At 34.7% G+C, this 22,263-nt stretch overlaps 1 protein-coding gene across 1 annotated transcript; it reads right to left on the bottom strand.

Moving 5' to 3' along the window:
* Positions 1–55: 55 nt before the first annotated feature.
* On the bottom strand, positions 56–22,049 carry LOC100372839 (uncharacterized). Its single transcript, XM_085501858.1, has 10 exons — positions 21,945–22,049; positions 19,732–20,066; positions 19,047–19,302; positions 16,992–17,155; positions 15,281–15,509; positions 14,401–14,449; positions 2,628–2,970; positions 1,932–2,190; positions 967–1,130; positions 56–337 (listed from the first exon to the last, which is right to left on the bottom strand). The coding sequence occupies exons 2-10, from the start codon at positions 20,054–20,056 to the stop codon at positions 114–116; spliced, it is 2,013 nt and encodes a 670-aa protein (XP_085357984.1). The 5' UTR covers positions 20,057–20,066; positions 21,945–22,049; the 3' UTR covers positions 56–113.
* Positions 22,050–22,263: the final 214 nt, after the last annotated feature.

The following is a 22,263-nucleotide window of genomic DNA, read 5'->3' as shown; positions in this document are numbered from 1 at the left end:
CCGTGCCCTTTTTAAGTCCATATGGATTGCCAATCAATGCACGTCATGTCACAACTTACAAATTTAACATTGTATTTTATTGACAAGAGAATACAACAGTTTCTAATTTATAACTAAAGGTCTTGGCAGCATTTTGGCTTGGGCATTCCTAAACTTAAGACAAAGTCTGTGATTTCTGCTGGTAGGTATGACAACGGTATCCAGAGTAACTTAGCGTCGTATCCAACCACATACCGACATCTTGGTCTGATTGACGTCAGCGCATGTTCCATGGCGTCCACTACAAGGTGAGTTTTCTCTGATTTGGTTTCAATTAGTTTCATGGTAGAGTCTTTTACTGTAAACCAAATAAAAATAAAATAAAAATATAACATTTGTACTTTAACTACGGTCGACAACTGTTTGTAAACCTCTTCCTAAAATAAGACTTTCGCCGACGTTGCCGGAAATTTGGGTGAAGGTGTCTAAGTTGTGTTTTGAAGTCGCGGTGAAAATGGCAGCAGCAGGAAAACACAGAGTCTTCGGAGGGCCAGTATTTGGGGAAAAAAACCTTCATGTTATTCAGTTGATCAGGTGCACACGTACCAAACTATAAATAATATGATGGTTTTATTTGAATCTTGTAAACTATTTATTTCTAATGAGTCTTGACTGTTGAAATTGAACAAGTAACTTGTATAGATTACCGTATTGCTAGAAATGACCACGATACACACCAGGTCAATGCAAATCGTAATATTCAAATATTCATGATTAATATTAGTTATCTAAATACCAAGAAGCGTGGTAAATGTACAATTTCTCGCCGTCTAAAAATGCGAATGTAACGGATGAGTCAAGTTAAGCGCTTCACCGCTAGAGGGCGTTATTTTAGGAAAGGTGTATCCATCCAAAAATGTGAAATGATACTGCGCCGACAGTAAATACGAGTAGCTCAGCACGTGATGACCACGTGAAGACACTCACGTTTAGCAAACCATTCTTCTCCATAAGATTCCTTAACCTCGTGACTTTGTCGCCCCCACTTTTCTTCCAATGCCTGCGTAAGTGTGTCAGCCCTTAACATATTCGTAGCAAAGTAGCCAGGTTCTATAATGGACACATTCACTTGGTATGCGCGCATTGTTAGTCTGTTGGGAAATAAATAAGATAAACTATTCACGTATATCACATCTCACATCTCTGTGAGTCATTTCTTTTTTAAATAAAATATTTATCAACTTGACCGTTCACAGTGCCTTTGTGGACGAACACCACCGCAAGTGTTCCATTCCTACCTACCACGAAAATACCCATGCTACCTGGAATTGATTATGTTTTACAATTTACATAAGCGTTTTGTAGTGACGATGATATTTGTGCTATTCGAAATATATATCTGCAACATATTGGTTTTAACAGATTGTTTTGCGTTAATCCGCCATTGTCACAGAAAGACACGACCCTCATGGGTGAAATGGCTTCTCTGGTCATCATCGGATCCCAGGGTATAGGGGTAACAGTTTCATAAAAATCGTTCACATCTTTTTGAAAATCATAGCATCTTTGAAGATGAAAATAAATATTATCTAATGTGTTTCATCCGGTTTAACGAATAAAATTGTCCCAGAGTCCCTGTTTTGGGGTTCTATGTAGAATACATAATATTGATGGTTTCGAACATTGAGCGAACAACACATATAAACAGGTACTCGGGAAGCGTTCGGGATTTTGTAGAACAAAGTTTCGAGTATGAAAAGAAAAAAGATGAAAATTTCACACTGTGACTGAACACTTAAATGTAAAAAGAATTCAGAAATTATGTATACGACATTCTGGTCACGGATATGTGAATACAATATTGGAAAAAAAGAAATGTCCTTAACCTTCAAGATTTCAATTTCAACACCATATTCACGAAATACAAATCAAGTGTCATCCCATACACATACCTCAATCCATCGGAGAATGACTCGACTGCGTGCTTTGAGATAGAGTACGGTCCTCCGGGTAGGGAGATCCTCCCCAACACACTAGAAACATTAACAATTCTACCACGACTTTTCTTGATCAAAGGTAAGAATGTCGTAGTGACTTCAATAAGTCCGACTATGTTGACATCCAGGCATTGCTGGTATTCTGCCCGACTGAGCCATTCATACATCCCAACAGTACCCATTACACCGGCATTGTTTACAAGACCCCATAGTCCTGAAATAAATTGTACACTGTTTGTTATATGTATACTTGTTACTGAAAATACAGAGAGAGATATAGATCTGTCGAATTGGGGCTGCTGCTAAAGAATGATACTGGACCTACATATCAATAGTGGAATGAACGTGTCATTATCCAAGAGAGGTAGGTCCCCTTCAACAGATAGGTCAACGAACCAATCCCGGAGCATCTGTGTGTTGTGTAGTGATATTTCGGGATTTAAATTGACAAATGAACTTTTGGCAACAAATATCTGTTTCTTGTCCAAAGTTGATTAAAAATAAACTTTTAATAGCCACCAGCGATAGATACATTCCCTCTATTGCTTTCTTTGTTTCAACATAGACCTGGTTTTACAATGTAAATAAAAGAGAAAACAAAACTTACGAGCGCGGCCGTCAAAAAACACATTTTTGTTGGCCTTAGATTACCTGTTCCCAGTGGCATGGAGCTCCGAACTTCCTCGAAACACTGCTTAATGCTCTCACTGTTAGTCACGTCCATCAACACTGTCCGTAAGCAACCAGACGTTCCACGTTTTAGGTCTTCTGCTCCTTTCTCCGTTAAACACGTTGCTATGACGAAAAAGCCCGTTTTATCCAGACGCTGAGCGAGCTGGTAACCGAAGCCACTGTCAGCTCCAGTGACGAGAACGCATCGAGCTGAAATACCCGGGATGGCTTGTAAACGACGAAGGTAATCGTATAATTTGAACGCGATATAAGAAAATAGGAGAACGGTAACCAATGTCTGTACCTCCATTTCTGTTAACAGCTGTAATTGATAATTCTTGTAAAAATCAGTAACAAATCACATGGAAATATTTAAATAAGTACTGCTCAGTTGGTAAACACTGTAGCCCTAAAGCGCGGTGGTCGTCGCGCATCGCGTGTTCGAATTTCATGTAAATGAACAATGTATTTTATACGCGTTGTATACGTCGCTATGAGTCCCATATCGAACATGACGCGGCACGACAACCACCGCCTTTTACATGTAAAATGTGCCATACAAGATACAAACTAAATATAGAACAATGCAAGCTTGGGTGTTTTCTTTCCGATTTGTACGTTTCATTGTATGTTTACATTTTACATCTACCCGAAATATACGAGGTTTTTTCAAGAACATACGTTTACGTGTAAATGTGGTTGGCCAAAGTCCAATGCAAATATAGTAAATGTACAAACAAGGTGTTCATTTAAGCTGTTGACCAGTGTCGTGTATTTCGTATACTGTGGGTCATCATTGGCCGGGTCATTGGCAAAGTTGCGCGTGTCGCCGTGGCAACAACGTAGTATGAGCGTGTATACTGGCGTAAATACACTCTTTTAGAACAATGAGACAAAAACATTTCGATAGTAGATGAGGGTGAGTTGGGGGAATAGCAAAACTGAATGCCACTCTGCATTATAATTGAAATGCACCAGGGTCTCGCCAATTAGCAAATAAGTTATTAAACACGGCGAATTTTCCGATACTGACCTTTTTTTATAACGGAGTTTCTTGTGTCAAAATACCTCTTCTGATAAGTTATCTGATGTGGTAGTCGCCTGTGTATAAATTATGTACACAATCTGTTGTATTCACCTGCCACCCCACAACGCCAACACGTGTATATTACTTTGTTTTTATAAACGAATACGTGGCCGGAGCATCCGTACACGACCATGTTCACATACCCAACCCGTTTGGGTGGCACTAAAACATACTTTCATATAGAGAATATAAGGGAAGAAATATGAAAAAGTTAAGATTCGTTAAGCGATGATGTAATCACAAGCATGAACTAAACAGATATCGTTTCCTCGTACACATATTAAAATAGACAAAAGGACAAGTCCAGTTACGAGCCAAGTTAATGACAATCAATGTTTATTTGTAAAGTACACGAGATTCAACTTAATTTATTCACCAATATTTCATGAAGAAGGAACTCAAAAAACGATACACCAGCTGCATCAAAACATTATTTATTTATTCATTATAGTTTTTGTATCACCGCTGTATTACATATTTCTGTTGTTAAACTTGTTGCTGAATCCATATCCAAATACAATACAGTTACAATACAATTAAGTATACCTGCGAATATGTATTCAGAACGGGAAGTGATTTGGAAATGTGGTGAATTTCTACATTAAAATGACTTTGTCTTTGTCATGTCAGAGTTCACGACTTAGTTCATTGTAAAAAAATCACTGTTCTTGTTCTTGACAGTCACTAGGTTAAGAAACAAACAAACAAACAACAAAAAAACAACAAAACAAGCATGCATTTTTGGGTTTTAATGATGTAAATTTGTAATCTAAATAGCTTTGAGAAATTCAAACCTATCTCAAATATATTCTTTGTTTTCATTTCCGATTTCACCGAAAAACTAGGTTAGTTGGAGCTTCGATGTCGCAGATTCGCCCAATAACAAATCACTGCAATTCACCCGTGCGGTTAAAAAAAGCGGCCATTAAAACTTGACTGAGCTAATCGACAATGGGACGATTAATCCAATTTTTCACATATTATTTAAATCTGTTCAACCTGTAGTCCAGTAATGCTATGGCATATTAGTTACGTGCATGACTTTTTTACTGTCTGCATTCTGAATGCAGTCGAGATTCTCTGTTAATAGGTTACCAACAAAAATGGAAAGTGAGTGAGATTTTCAGGTACTGTTGGAACAAGGATGGTAATTGAGTGAGATTTTCAGATGTTGTTGAAACAAGGATTGTAACTGAGTGAGATTTTCAGGTATTGTTGAAACAAAGATGGTAATTGAGTGAGATTTTCAGGTATTGTTGAAACCAAGATGGTAATTGAGTAAGATTTTCAGGTATTGTTGAAACCAAGATGGTAATTGAGTAAGATTTCCAGGTATTGTTGTAACCAAGATAGTAATTGAGTAAGATTTCCAGGTATTGTTGAAACCAAGATGGTAATTGAGTAAGATTTCCAGGTATTGTTGTAACCAAGATGGTAATTGAGTAAGATTTCCAGGTATTGTTGTAACCAAGATGGTAATTGAGTAAGATTTCCAGGTATTGTTGTAACCAAGATGGTAATTGAGTAAGATTTCCAGGTATTGTTGAAACCAAGATGGTAATTGAGTAAGATTTCCAGGTATTGTTGTAACCAAGATGGTAATTGAGTAAGATTTCCAGGTATTGTTGTAACCAAGATGGTAATTGAGTAAGATTTCCAGGTATTGTTGTAACCAAGATGGTAATTGAGTAAGATTTCCAGGTATTGTTGTAACCAAGATGGTAATTGAGTAAGATTTCCAGGTATTGTTGTAACCAAGATGGTAATTGAGTAAGATTTCCAGGTATTGTTGTAACCAAGATGGTAATTGAGTAAGATTTCCAGGTATTGTTGAAACCAAGATGGTAATTGAGTAAGATTTCCAGGTATTGTTGTAACCAAGATGGTAATTGAGTAAGATTTCCAGGTATTGTTGTAACCAAGATGGTAATTGAGTAAGATTTCCAGGTATTGTTGTAACCAAGATGGTAATTGAGTAAGATTTCCAGGTATTGTTGTAACCAAGATGGTAATTGAGTAAGATTTCCAGGTATTGTTGTAACCAAGATGGTAATTGAGTAAGATTTCCAGGTATTGTTGTAACCAAGATGGTAATTGAGTAAGATTTCCAGATATTGTTGTAACCAAGATGGTAATTGAGTAAGATTTCCAGGTATTGTTGAAACCAAGATGGTAATTGAGTAAGATTTCCAGGTATTGTTGTAACCAAGATGGTAATTGAGTAAGATTTCCAGATATTGTTGTAACCAAGATGGTAATTGAGTGAGATTTCCAGGTATTGTTGTAACCAAGATGGTAATTGAGTAAGATTTCCAGGTATTGTTGTAACCAAGATGGTAATTGAGTAAGATTTCCAGGTATTGTTGAAACAAAGATGGTAATTGAGTAAGATTTCCAGGTATTGTTGTAACCAAGATGGTAATTGAGTAAGATTTCCAGGTATTGTTGAAACCAAGATGGTAATTGAGTAAGATTTCCAGGTATTGTTGAAACCAAGATGGTAATTGAGTAAGATTTCCAGGTATTGTTGAAACCAAGATGGTAATTGAGTAAGATTTCCAGGTATTGTTGTAACCAAGATGGTAATTGAGTAAGATTTCCAGGTATTGTTGAAACCAAGATGGTAATTGAGTAAGATTTCCAGGTATTGTTGTAACCAAGATAGTAATTGAGTAAGATTTTCAGGTATTGTTGAAACAAAGATGGTAATTGAGTAAGATTTCCAGGTATTGTTGAAACAAAGATGGTAATTGAGTAAGATTTCCAGGTATTGTTGTAACCAAGATGGTAATTGAGTAAGATTTCCAGGTATTGTTGAAACAAAGATGGTAATTGAGTAAGATTTCCAGGTATTGTTGAAACAAGGATGGTAATTGAGTAAGATTTCCAGGTATTGTTGTAACCAAGATGGTAATTGAGTAAGATTTCCAGGTATTGTTGAAACCAAGATGGTAATTGAGTAAGATTTCCAGGTATTGTTGAAACCAAGATGGTAATTGAGTAAGATTTCCAGGTATTGTTGTAACCAAGATGGTAATTGAGTGAGATTTCCAGGTATTGTTGTAACCAAGATGGTAATTGAGTGAGATTTCCAGGTATTGTTGAAACCAAGATAGTAATTGAGTGAGATTTCCAGGTATTGTTGTAACCAAGATGGTAATTGAGTAAGATTTCCAGGTATTGTTGAAACCAAGATGGTAATTGAGTAAGATTTCCAGGTATTGTTGTAACCAAGATGGTAATTGAGTAAGATTTCCAGGTATTGTTGTAACCAAGATGGTAATTGAGTAAGATTTCCAGGTATTGTTGTAACCAAGATGGTAATTGAGTGAGATTTCCAGGTATTGTTGTAACCAAGATGGTAATTGAGTGAGATTTCCAGGTATTGTTGAAACCAAGATAGTAATTGAGTGAGATTTCCAGGTATTGTTGTAACCAAGATGGTAATTGAGTAAGATTTCCAGGTATTGTTGAAACCAAGATGGTAATTGAGTAAGATTTCCAGGTATTGTTGAAACCAAGATGGTAATTGAGTGAGATTTCCAGGTATTGTTGTAACCAAGATGGTAATTGAGTAAGATTTCCAGGTATTGTTGAAACCAAGATGGTAATTGAGTAAGATTTCCAGGTATTGTTGTAACCAAGATAGTAATTGAGTAAGATTTCCAGGTATTGTTGTAACCAAGATGGTAATTGAGTAAGATTTCCAGGTATTGTTGTAACCAAGATGGTAATTGAGTAAGATTTCCAGGTATTGTTGTAACCAAGATGGTAATTGAGTAAGATTTCCAGGTATTGTTGTAACCAAGATGGTAATTGAGTGAGATTTCCAGGTATTGTTGAAACCAAGATGGTAATTGAGTGAGATTTCCAGGTATTGTTGAAACCAAGATGGTAATTGAGTAAGATTTCCAGGTATTGTTGTAACCAAGATGGTAATTGAGTAAGATTTCCAGGTATTGTTGAAACCAAGATGATAATTGAGTAAGATTTTCAGGTATTGTTGAAACCAAGATGGTAATTGAGTAAGATTTTCAGGTATTGTTGAAACCAAGATGGTAATTGAGTAAGATTTCCAGGTATTGTTGTAACCAAGATGGTAATTGAGTAAGATTTCCAGGTATTGTTGAAACCAAGATGGTAATTGTGTAAGATTTCCAGGTATTGTTGTAACCAAGATGGTAATTGAGTAAGATTTCCAGGTATTGTTGTAACCAAGATGGTAATTGAGTAAGATTTCCAGGTATTGTTGTAACCAAGATGGTAATTGAGTGAGATTTCCAGGTATTGTTGAAACCAAGATAGTAATTGAGTAAGATTTCCAGGTATTGTTGTAACCAAGATGGTAATTGAGTAAGATTTCCAGGTATTGTTGAAACCAAGATAGTAATTGAGTAAGATTTTCAGGTATTGTTGAAACCAAGATGGTAATTGAGTAAGATTTCCAGGTATTGTTGTAACCAAGATAGTAATTGAGTAAGATTTCCAGGTATTGTTGAAACCAAGATAGTAATTGAGTAAGATTTTCAGGTATTGTTGAAACCAAGATGGTAATTGGGTAAGATTTCCAGGTATTGTTGTAACCAAGATAGTAATTGAGTAAGATTTCCAGGTATTGTTGAAACCAAGATAGTAATTGAGTAAGATTTTCAGGTATTGTTGAAACCAAGATGGTAATTGAGTAAGATTTCCAGGTATTGTTGAAACCAAGATGGTAATTGAGTAAGATTTCCAGGTATTGTTGAAACCAAGATAGTAATTGAGTAAGATTTTCAGGTATTGTTGAAACCAAGATGGTAATTGAGTAAGATTTCCAGGTATTGTTGAAACCAAGATGGTAATTGTGTAAGATTTCCAGGTATTGTTGTAACCAAGATAGTAATTGAGTAAGATTTTCAGGTATTGTTGAAACCAAGATGGTAATTGAGTAAGATTTCCAGGTATTGTTGAAACCAAGATGGTAATTGAGTAAGATTTCCAGGTATTGTTGAAACCGAGATGGTAATTGAGTAAGATTTTCAGGTATTGTTGAAACCAAGATGGTAATTGAGTAAGATTTCCAGGTATTGTTGTAACCAAGATGGTAATTGAGTAAGATTTCCAGGTATTGTTGAAACCAAGATGGTAATTGAGTAAGATTTCCAGGTATTGTTGTAACCAAGATGGTAATTGAGTAAGATTTCCAGGTATTGTTGAAACCAAGATGGTAATTGAGTAAGATTTTCAGGTATTGTTGTAACCAAGATGGTAATTGAGTAAGATTTCCAGGTATTGTTGAAACCAAGATGGTAATTGAGTAAGATTTCCAGGTATTGTTGTAACCAAGATGGTAATTGAGTAAGATTTCCAGGTATTGTTGAAACCAAGATGGTAATTGAGTAAGATTTCCAGGTATTGTTGTAACCAAGATGGTAATTGAGTAAGATTTCCAGGTATTGTTGAAACCAAGATGGTAATTGAGTAAGATTTCCAGGTATTGTTGAAACCGAGATGGTAATTGAGTAAGATTTCCAGGTATTGTTGTAACCAAGATGGTAATTGAGTAAGATTTTCAGATGTTGAAACCAAGATGGTAATTGAGTAAGATTTTCAGGTATTGTTGTAACCAAGATGGTAATTGAGTAAGATTTCCAGGTATTGTTGAAACCAAGATGGTAATTGAGTAAGATTTCCAGGTATTGTTGTAACCAAGATGGTAATTGAGTAAGATTTCCAGGTATTGTTGTAACCAAGATAGTAATTGAGTAAGATTTCCAGGTATTGTTGTAACCAAGATGGTAATTGAGTAAGATTTCCAGGTATTGTTGAAACCGAGATGGTAATTGAGTAAGATTTCCAGGTATTGTTGTAACCAAGATAGTAATTGAGTAAGATTTCCAGGTATTGTTGTAACCAAGATGGTAATTGAGTAAGATTTTCAGATGTTGAAACAAGGATGGTAATTGAGTAAGATTTTCAGGTATTGTGGGCGTTGTGTTAACCAAAACATGATCCATTAATAGAGAACGTTCTTGTAATCCATACACAATCAAAAACTCTCCTCCTCATTCTCTTTCAATATAAAAAGACATGATTCATAAGTGTTGAGAATTTATTATTAAATATAAAAATAAAGAAAACAGATAGTAATCCATTTTCATGACATTGTTGATGTTAATTATACAGCACCCTCTATGGTGTTTTCCCAGAATCCTTTGCAGCTGCGTCATTTTAGCTCCATCATTACTGGAGTGAATAAGTTAATAAATTGAAATTATTAATATACATACACGGATTTAATTAAAAATGGATGCATAAAAAGCCTCCATATATATATTTGTAGTACATTTGTTAACTTACTGTACAAAAATTAAAAATAATGAATTACTCAAACAATTCAGAGTGCACATGATACAAGTGATTATATTTATGCAAAACGTGCATAATTTTAGGCAACTTTCTATTATTTAAAAATGCAATTTAATAAGCTACAAACGAAACATGCTTGTATCTAAGCAATAATGATGCATACAATGACAGGGTCCATAGCACCAAAGAGCCAAATGATTTCCAAGACTTTTCCAGATCTTTTTCCAAACCTTCTTGCATTTATCCAAGACATTTTGACCCTTAATTCAGGCCAACATCATCACCAAAGCTCATCAAAGTTCTGAGGATATGGTAGTTCCCTGGAGAAAACGGGTCTTTTAAAATGAATTAATAGCTATGAATAAATTTAAAGACTTTTCAAGATTTTTCCTGTAATTTAAAGCCAACTCAAAGACTCCCAGACCTCAAAAAATCCGAAGACTTTCAAAAGATTTTCCCAACGCTATATATCCTGAATGATTTTGCCGAGGCCTTTGAAAACAAAATAAAAGAAAGCTTAGAAAGAACTCCCGTGTGCTGAGAGTTTTGGAGACACATTAAAAATTAATTCAAAATTACTTATACTTGAGATATTGATGGAATAGCTGAAAACTAATTATGCAAATAAGGTAACTAATATGAACAGATTTAGGTGTAAAACTAATAAGGTCTGCACAATGTACCAAGTTTCATTGGAATGTGATTAGAACCAAAAAAATATTAATTATTATGCTAATTAGAGAATTAATATGAACAGATTTTAACCTAAAATTAATCAGGCTGTCTATTGTCCTAGAGCATTTATGTACCAAGTTTTATTCAAATGTGATGATCAATACTTGAGATATTAGTATTAATTAATTATGTTAATTAGGTGATTAAAAAGCATAAATATTTACCAAAAACTAATATGGTGCATAGTCCTAGGTTCATTGAAATGTGATGGGTACTATTTAAAAGTTTCATTGAAATCCAATGAGTGGTTTTTAGACATCAGTGCAACAGCCATAAGAACAGCAAAAAATTAACTAATTATGCAAATTAGGTAATTAATAGGCACAATTTTTTATCTCAAAATTAATTAGGTCTCTGCATAGTCCTAGAATATCTATGTCGCAAGTCTCATTGAAATGTGATGATTAGTACTTGAGATATCAGGTGAAAAGCTGAAAATTAACTAATTATGCTAATAAGGTGATTAATATGCACAAATATTTACCAAAAAACTAATTAGGTCTCTGCACAGTCCTCAAGTAACTATGTACCAAGTTTCATTGAAACGTGATCATTACTACTCGAAATATCAAAAGCTGAAAGTTAATTATGCAAATTAGGTAATTAATATGTACTGATATTACCCTAAAAACCATCAGGTCTGTGCAGTGTCATAGGACACCTATGTACCAAGTTTTATTGAAATGTTATGATTAGTACTTGAGATATCAGTGGAAAAGCCGAAAATTGATTAATCATTATGTAAATTAGGTAATTAATAATATTAACAGATTTTTACCCAAAACTAATCAAATCTGTGCATTAGTTCAGAGCATCCATGTGCCAAATTTCATCAAAATCCAATGAGTGGTTCTTCAGATATCAGTGATACAGTCTTGGAACAGCTAAAAATCAGCTAATTATCATGCAAATTAGGTAATTAATATTCATAGATTTTTACCAAAACCTAATCAACTCTGCGCATTATCCCAGAGCATCTATATACCAAGTTTCATCAAAATTTGATTAGTGGTTCTTGAGATAACGATGGAACAAAAAAAGTGACATACATACATATATACATACAGACATACAGACGGGGTAACTGCAAAGACTCCCTTTTGTGTTTCGCACACGGAAGTCAAAAACATAGTTAAACTACACATGGCTTGCCCATAATATTTTGAGAGTAGCTGCATATATTTATCTGATTTGGAATGTACAACAGTGACTGATACTTCGTTAAATACAAATAATGAAGAAGCATATAATTGGTACAACTTTGTAAATGGTGGTAATAAACCCAACACAATAGAATCTGAATGTGATACTGATGGTGAGTGGTAAGAGGTAAATAACAAGCCTGCTGGTAACCTAGATTTTTACAACCAGTTGATTTCACCAAGCAGTCTGATAAAATATATTTGCTATGTATCTGGCGAAGGAAATGTTCCTTTATGTTTATTTCAAGATATTGATGCAGAATATTTACTATTTCCAACTATTTTCTGTGTGACAAATGTCAGGCTTCACAAAATAATGCCATGTGTTGTTCAGTCTAGTAAATGTACATTTTGCAACTAAAAAGATGAAACATTACACCTCCTAGTCAGATGTCCTTTTGTTGAAATGATTTGGGTCAAATTTCCAAATCGTTTGGGAAATCTCATTGGATTAAAACAACAGCTTATTGCTGAAGAAATAATACTTGAAGACCCTTCAAGGCCAAGGTTATTAAATTTTCTGATTTTGGTAATAAAGAGATTTATATACATATCCAGGTGTAAACAAAAAATTCCAACTTTTGTAAACTTGAAATCATTTGTGCAAAACATTCAAAATGTGGAATATGTAATTGCAAACAAAAGATCAAAACTGGGTTCTCATCTGAAAAATGGGGTAAATTTCTTGACCCATTAGGAAAATAAATGCATTCAGTTGACAATATTATATGCAATGTATATTTGTTGAAGGTTTCTCAGACACGTGTAATTCTATTTATTCAAAGCATTGTAATATTGTATCTTGTATACTTTGTACTTCAATAAAAAATCAATTAAAAACAAAAACTAGTTTCTGTGGTGTACACAGAGCTGATAGTTCTGACAGCACCCGTAGTACCAGTACCTGAACGTTATAGTACAATTTGTGAGTCAGACTAGTTGTTTGTAATCTCCTAAACACTTTTTTTACACAAATTAAACATATTTATAAGAATACTAGGCAGTTGCAACAAGATGGTTACATCTACGGTACTATGAATACTAGGCTGTGTGATAGATATACTAGTAATAAGAGCTGTGTAATAGATATAATAAGAGCACAAATGCATTTCGACTTAACCTTTTCAACACCAGCTCCTTCTTTTTATCACAAATTAACAAAATAGTCTTGTTTATAGTCTGCACTTTTTTTCAGAATATTAAGACAAAAATGGCCAAATGTTTTGAGTAAAAACCGAAAATTGACTCAAATTTTGTCTGTTGGCTCCAAAATTTAGGATTTATTTCCAGAAATATTGAAAAATATAAGAAAAAAGGTGCAGAAAAATTTGGGAGAGAAAGTCTGGTGGTGAAAAGGTTAATGATTCAAAAATTATCACATGCTGCTCTAAAATCTGACGCAACTCGGATACGGTGAAATGCGGGACACATTCCATCCTCCTGAATTTCAAAACAGAGTCAGACCCAGGGTGTTAGCCAGCCACCAGTCCACCCACCAAACAGACTGGCAACTTTGATTTTGGACTGGCAACTTTTTCCCATTTTTTTTTTATTTTCTATTGTTCTTTGATAATTTTACCAAAATATATTGAAAACCATCGACATTTTCATAAAATAAATTGTTTTGGACTGGCAGTTGCAAATTCCCGGCTAACAGCCTGGTCAGACCTCATTAACATGCTTACTATGTGTACTAGGATATTGTTAATGAAAGCCACTGTGATGGAGAAGTGCACACAGCATTGGTAATGTATAGAAATTGAAAAAAATGTTTATAAAAGAAATTTGGTAGATTGACTTGAAAAACTATATAGTTCATCTATGCATGCATATAAACCATATATATAAAAGTTTGATAGTGTTCAGCTAAGATTCATGTTATTACATCCATAAGACTTATTTCAATGATGAACAAAAATTGTTTTGTTACTACTGAATTTGTCTTCACTTGACTACAAAGGCAAGCCAAACAAATGTTACTGGTCAAACTGTACTTTCCAAAAAAAAAAAAAAGGACCATGGTTTTTTTTTTGCTAAAAGAATTGATAGAACATAAATTTTGCAGATTTCATCAAATCGTCAACAGAGGACGCTGTGAAAAAGAAAAAATATGTGAAAAAATATTGGCCAACATTTTTCATTTTTTAGGTTAATTCCTAACTACTGTAAAAAAACAAGTACCAGTGTGTTTATATATTTATATATATAATAATAATCACCTATCAAAAAAAAACACTCAATTTAAAAAAACAAAATTTGGATCAACCCCTACAGTCAGTAGAAAACATATATATATAGTGAACTGAGCAACATTAAGTGGTAGTGTATACCTGCCTTTTATTGATAGTTCAATTATTAAATATGGTTCACTGGCAATTACCGGTTCTGAAACACCACATCTCATTGGTTGATTGGTATCACATATAGCCCTGAACATACAAAAACAAAATTGTGCGTGACTATGTCCAATGTTTCACCAAATTTGTACAGGTCATTTCAGACAAGTAAAATTGGCTGCCACATAATCCTTTTGACAAACATTAATAAGGCACGTCTTAACAGATTCACTGAGTTAACAATCTAATAGTGAAGCCATACTACCTTACAACAAATTGAGTTAAAATCTTTGACAATTACTTTATCATTGGCCCAATTTGCAAATATATTATCCGTACATTTTTTTAAAACCAGACACAAATATTTATAATTGATCGAAAGCATCTCTCAAAGGCAGTCTAACCACAAGCCTTTTTTAGTTTTTTGCAGGAGAGCCTCCAAGCGTGTAATTGAAATATTGGGATTCCCGCATGGTTGTGTCAGTATTGAAATGTCTTCTGAAAGGCATATCAGCTTATTTACCAGAAATGATTCATGCTATTATTACGTTTGATGTAGCAGCTACTTTATCTAGTACTGTGTGAATCAGTGGGAATGGTGAAAACCATATCCAAGCTGGCCCATGTTATCAAAACTATGTTGTTCAGATATGCTTGGATAGGGTTTCAATCGATATCCCTCTATCCATTGGGTGAAAGATAAGTTCTCTATCCATTGGGCGAATGGCTTATAGTTGTAAAATTACAGAGGTGTGTCTTCATAGTAAGACATATTTTTAATGATCTCGTTTACAATATATCAATTTTACAGGGTATGCTTCGATGTGAGCAAATATGGTACGTACAAGACTCTAATATTCAGCTGTCACCTGCACTAAAAAAATGGAATGACTGCAGTATTAACCATAACTTAACTTCCACTACTGCCTCTTTTGCATTATCTTTGGCAGAGAAAAATTGTTTAAATAGAGGTGAATGGGATCACATATACAAGACGGCAGTAGAGAAAGCGGGATCCACACAAGTTTTGCATCCCATCCCACGGAATATCGCGTCATTGGTCTCACCGATGTAAGTGCATGTACCATTGCATCAACTACCAAGTATGTCTTGTCAGAACATAATTCCAATGCCTTGGCAGTGTTGGATTTCACTGTGGAAAACAAATTCAAACATCATGGTAAAAATATAGACAAGCCTACATTTTTTCTGTTGTCAGGTTTATGTTTATACAGGGGGTGTGTAGTGTCTTTGGGGATTTTTTGGACGAACTTGTGACCAGAGTATAGTTCTGTAAACCCTGCATAACAGAAAGAATAGGTGATTTTCCGTACATTTGTGAGATCTCGCGAGATGAAAGACGCGCGTCGAACGTCTGCTGTAAAAATCGAACGATTTGATTTTGAACTTGAATTTCCTTATTTCGTAGCTCATACCGACCGGCTGATCTTCGACAGAGGAATATTGCTTCCGAATACCCTCACTTAATCGAAATTGCCTATCATCAAATGTGGACAGCACATTATTAAGCATGGAAATGTCCCCAAAATACTTTTGCGTTTGTTGAATCCCACGCGATGTTTGACGCCACTACGACGCTATGACCTTTGTTTGTCCTGTTTTTACGTTCGATTTCACGCATAACGCGTGATTCTCGCAGTGTACGGAAAATGGTCTATTATTTTGTAGTTTTAATTGTATGTGGGGCATACCATAATATCAGATCTTTCTCTCAAAAATAGGTCTTTCTTATTGTGATTTAGGCCTTCTGTAGTTGAGATCAGTTTGTTTTGTTTTTGACACTATTACAACATTTATGATTAGCAGTTCTGGTTATTTAAATCAAGTCTATCAACAACTGTCTGATTTATTATGCAGCATCAAAATAGTCCGATGACTAGTGCGGCCAACACTTTTTGTTTTTTTACGTCATCAATATTATTGTAGCGAAATATGAATACCTAGTATAACAGAGACAGCCATGATGTTATTTTGGATATTGATATGTATAACTGTGAGCAAACAATTGTAGTTTCATTGTTCCTGGGTTTGAAATATGTCAATTGATTTCTACCGATCTCACTGTTGGTTCAACGTCGTGCCTGACGAGAAGCACAATGATAGTATAGTATTTGAGGGATTTCGGTAGAGCTGTTACATGAATTTGCAGGAATGAATGTGTACAAAAATTGAACAGATTACTATAATTCCTTGGAACAAATGACATGAATCAGGTAAAATATTGCACCAGTGAACATTGGGATATTTACAGTGGTTCTAATTCCCAGTTTTCTTAATAATATATTTTTCAGATGTTCTGGTGTTATTGTGCATGTACCTCCTCATTTTACATCACAGAACATTTTGTCATGTTGTCAATGCATGCATAACTGTACCATGTATTGCTATCGGTTCTGTGCGAGCTGCTGTGTAACGCTGGTCGAAGAGCCGAGTCAAGTCAAGAAAACAGCGCAAATCAGACAATCCTGAACAACATGTAAGGATAATCATGTTTCACTGTTCAGGAGAGTCAAGAACTAGCCCAAGTACATTTTTTTGAGAGTTTTCAAATGGTGGTTTTATCGGTTGTGGTTGCCATGTGTTGAAAATGCCTCGGTGTCGGGATCTTACTTACAGTTTTCAAAGAATTCCTCCCCATACTCCTCCTGTATTTCAGTATTCAAATTCTTCCATACTTGGTCCAGTGGTTTCACGATGTTATCATAAGTAACCATCTCAGTGCGAAAAAATCCAGGCTCAATAATGCTTACAGACACTCCGAAACATCGCATCACAATCCTGAAGACAAGAACAATTGGGTCAAACAGTTTGGGTCAATTTCATACATAACATGCAACTACCGGTTCTATTATATTCTACATCTAGCAATAAAAACAATGGGAATTGCCGTTCGTATGATAATATTTCAGCATTCGTTTCAATGTTCAAATTTTTCCTTAAACTACATTCACCAATATTGACATGTTTAAGTTTATTGTGTACCACATTTAAAGGGTGGTAGTCATCACGTCGCGCATGTGCAATATTTGTGTTAATAAACATTGATTCCCAACAATCGAATGTGCTCTTCTAATGTAAATTATGCATAGGGGTTTTGACCTTTTGATACATTCCAATCACCAAAAGAATTACCGTACTTCCCCAAGTATAAGCCCACCCTTATTTTTAGAGATTTAACGAGTTGAGGGCATTTCCGAGTATAGGCCCAGGGTGTTGTTACTGGGCGTCGACGACATTTATTAAAATATGCATGTAAAAAGTGTATTTCATTGCATAAAAATCATGATTAGTTAGGTAAATGTAGTTTGGGGTCTGCTTTCACAAGAAAACTCCATTAATTCGCATGGAGTGCATGGCGAGCGAACGTACTGAAAATGGTTTGCACCTTTTCTATTCTGTTATTTACTCAGAATGAACCCCGATACGAAAGTAATCCTTATTTCTTTTGAGTAGTAGTTTTTGAAATGCCATCAACGTGATTGTCAAGTCATGAAACCTAGTCATTGAACATTGTTTCACTTTTCCGAATAATGGTGTTCATTGAGACTGTCGTGAATGGGGTGTGAACGAGCAAACTATTCTTCAACATGACTTGTATACGATCGTGAAAGGTTCAAATACTTCCTCCACCTTCACTTTACCTTTCGAAAATTGCAAATCAACAGCTTTTAGGGAAAAAAATCATTCTTTTTGTCAAAATCAGTGTTACCAGATCGCATTTGAACATCGTGGTATTTCACTTCAGCATTGTGTTGACATTGTGTTTACTTCATCATTAATTGGAAAAATTCGTCTACACGACACAGCATTTTGATTGATTAATGGAAGACGTTGTTCAGGTCAAATCATGATGAAAAACAATTGCTTTGTATCCAGAGTTTGCGTACGATGGAAAACATTCCACACCAAAGATAATGATAAAGATCTTGCCTTCATCTGTTTTCCCACAGACCCTATCCATTTGCACACCGTAAATTCAGATGGTATGTAAACCGTATTGTAATAAATAATTTTCCTGGTTGGAAAAACGATTTCAATTTTAAAACCACCAAAAAATGTTCCTGATTTTACATGTTCAGGTCCTGGACTTGTACTCGTGGAAGTACGGTACATAGTTAAAGGTTGGTAAAGTCTCAGCTTGTACACGTTGGTATGTGCAACAGTCAAAGTTGCTATCTTTGTTCAATTGAGTCTCATATCTCGCGAGACGATCACCACCGCCCTTTAAACATTTTTCTTGCAAAGCAAACAATTATTGTGGATTCACAAAGTGAGGGTATGTGGTAAAAATCTTGTGTGAAGTGAACTCTTGCGCTTCAAAGCGATCACGTTCAGTGTGAGTCAATCAAGTGTATGTCAAGCATCGCTTAGAAAGGTTTTGATTGCATAAACTGAAATAAACGAATTACCACTATGTATATTCAAACAAGCAAAACGCTTATATTTCACTTTGCGAATATGCAAAGACACTATCAAAAACGGCGCGAGATGAACACAGACCAGCATTTTCACAAACACTAATTCGCATAAGAATTTCTAGAAATGTGGAGTCTTGTGATTTTGTTATCAATTCACAATTTCATTTATCCCTCATCTTATCAAACCTTGATGGTATATATATATTATATTTTCGTATTTGAGTCACTACCACACCCTAAATGTGCTCTACCTTAAGCCATCTGAAAAAGCTTCAACGGCGAATTTGGATACTGAATATGGCCCAGAAACAGCAAAGCGTCCCATCACGCTGGAGACGTTGACAATTCTACCTTGACTGATCTTAATCAATGGCAAAAACGCAATAGTGCTTTCAATCATACCAAAAACATTGACATCAAAACAATCTGAATAGTGTTTTTTAGTGTGCCAGTCACATGGCCCACCCACTCCAGTGACACCAGCATTATTCACTAAGCCCCATAAACCTGAAAAAATCAAAATAATAAAATTATTAGAAAGCAAGAAAAATTAGATGATGCATTGTAATATACAGTATTTTTTCTCAAAAATACACGCCTTTAATCAACAAAGACTGACAAGAATGCATATATTTTAGGTAATCAAAGTTGCTTTCCCAATTTGCTAATCTGTGTGGTATCATCCACAGACGAATATATACACCATCAAAGAATCAAGATTGTGGATTGGGTGTAATGCAAAAATCAGCTACAGAATATGAATTGGAGTGAGCCTCTTAAATAGGATGTCTTTTTAATGTCACATTTTACGCTAAAACTGCATCCTTTTATGATTTCAACTTGTTCTGAGATGAATGTGTCACATATATTGCAAAAGTGGAATGCAACTTTACTACTTGTTTGTCATATGCTGCAAATCCATTGAATTCATTATACCTGTATTTTCTGGGAGGAATTTCTTAACCATTTCAGCGACTTCTTTAATATTTGAACTGCTTGTAACATCCATTCTAATCGTCTTTACTCGCTCTGAGGTAACTGAGTTCAACTTGTGTTCTCCAGATGCAGTCAGGCATGTGGCAAACACATAGAATCCTTTCTTCTCCAATTGTTGGGCGAGTTGATAACCAAATCCAGAGTCGCATCCAGTGACAAGAACATATTTGGATGATATGCCATCAACAGTAGGTAACCATAGCAACCAATCAATTGTTTTGTAGAGAATGATAAGCGTGATCAGGCATGAGATTATAACCAACATTTTGCAGAATCTGCCAAAAATAATGAATTTCTAAATTTATTTCGCTATATACAGAAGAAAAAACAAATCCTTTCAAATCATGGTTGACAAGATCTCCTTTTCAAATAGTGTTGATTTTATCTCGTTATAATGTCAATTATAACGATGAGAATAAGACAGATTTTAAGAAGCAGAAATGAATTGCATCATTCTCTCATGCTCAACTAGTTCACAGCCGCCATTTGCACATGGATCAATAATAAAGCCTGTCCACCTGTCTCAGACAGGCAGATTTTTGCTGAGACAGGTAATTGTAAAAATTGCATGTCCCTATCGAGTTTTTATTCATTGATTAAATGGGGGAAATCCTGAGCAAAAAATTGCTTTCATTTTTCTTTTTACATATCAAATAACCATGGACCAAGAATGAAAGTTGTATTTCAAATAATATGTCTTGCTTCATCTTGCTAAGTACATCATCAATTAGGACAGGCACTTTTATTCTGCAACCTGTTCAATGAACAGGCAACTTTAATTTTTATTTCAACTTTTGTTGCACCTAAGGTCTATTGTTCATATACATGTACTTAATAATATATAAACAACTAGGAAAAGAACAGACATTTTTTCTCATGAACTATTACAGTACTTAAAATTATCATCCACATTCTTAGTGCATGTTTTCTTTTTTTTAAATTTGATTTTAACTTTCAAGCTAAGCAAATCTTATCAGTATCAAATTGCATTTAATTACAAATGTATTAGTTTCATGTTTCCACTCAGAAACAGACATCTGTTACATTCAATTATAAACTGTTTAAGCTAATGAGGCATCAATATTACCAAAATTATATATGAGCCAGCTTTATTACGGTAAACTTGAACTGCACCGTGATTATTCATTCTTTGAAAATATTTTAAAGATTGATCAGTCAGATTTTCTCAATTTTTTGCATGATATTTTCATACAGGACATCTGTTGTTCATACTCAGGGAGGACTTTATGCTGATGAATAAGGTGATCAAGTTTGATAAAGTTTGGAATAGAATTAGTAAAGTCATTGTGCACACAATAACAATTATTAACAACGACGACAACAACGACGACAGAAATATTTCTCTTAATATACCTTTCCTATCCATCTTTGATGATACGGGCATGGTAAAACAAACTTAATAGCTGGCCAAGAACAAGACAAATCAACCTATTTAATTCTGTAATGGCCTTGTACAAAATGGCCAAATGACCTTTAAACATGATGAGAATAAACTACCATAGTCATTGTAGGAATTTCCCCTACTAAATTCACCATGGATGTATTCAATATGAGAATAGAATAGAATAGAATAGAATAGAATAATACTACACTGTACTGTACTGTACAACATAAGCATGGCTGAGTGCTCAAAGGTATGTGATGGCACAAATATCCAGCATGAATTTGAGAATGAATTTGAGAAGACCAAACAAGCAAAACACACACATATCAATTTCTATTTTTGTAACATGTTGAGATCAAACTGTATTCAAACTTCTATTTTATTAAATTTTGTTTATGAACATGAACTACTGAAATATATTTTCATGAGATGCAAAAATAATAGTGATTTTTTCTACATATACTACTGGTAGTACTACATTGAACATAGAGAAGTAAAAGAACACCAGGTGGAGGTGAGGGTGGTTGTCTTTATTAATTAACTTAAATACATTCTAGGAGAGTAGTTACACATTGTCTGCTGAAAGCCTCCTTCCTCCTCCCAACAGCCAAAATGAATTGTAAAAACTGGCAGTGATTGTTTATTGTGATATGATCATACTGCATTTCACTAAAACAAAAATTACTGTGAATGTGAACAATCGTGTCATATTAAATGAAATATTTGCAATGTAAAGATTGAGACATACCTTAAAATCTATACCAAATACAAGTAAACACTGACCGACTGTCTCAGAAAATGATTCTGTGTCATCTACTGACAAATCAAATTTTATACCAGTTCCAACTACACAGTCATTGGCTAATGGCATATATATTACAAAAGCAGGTCATTGACTGACTTATTTCAGGAGGTCAATAAACTCAGATAGTTGATCAATGGCTTATGCAGCTGGTGAACACAGTGTCAACTGAGTATAGGGGTCATTACACACATTAGTAATTGCACTTTTGTTTGGCACGCCCCCTGATAATGATTTCCAATACCGTATGCTGGAAAAAAAAAAG

This window comes from Saccoglossus kowalevskii, chromosome 7, assembly GCF_978046115.1.
Source record: "Saccoglossus kowalevskii chromosome 7, keSacKowa6.1, whole genome shotgun sequence".
Taxonomy (NCBI): Eukaryota; Metazoa; Hemichordata; class Enteropneusta; family Harrimaniidae; genus Saccoglossus; species Saccoglossus kowalevskii.
Note: the sequence above shows the minus strand (reverse complement) of the source record. Positions and strands in the feature narration are given on the sequence as shown.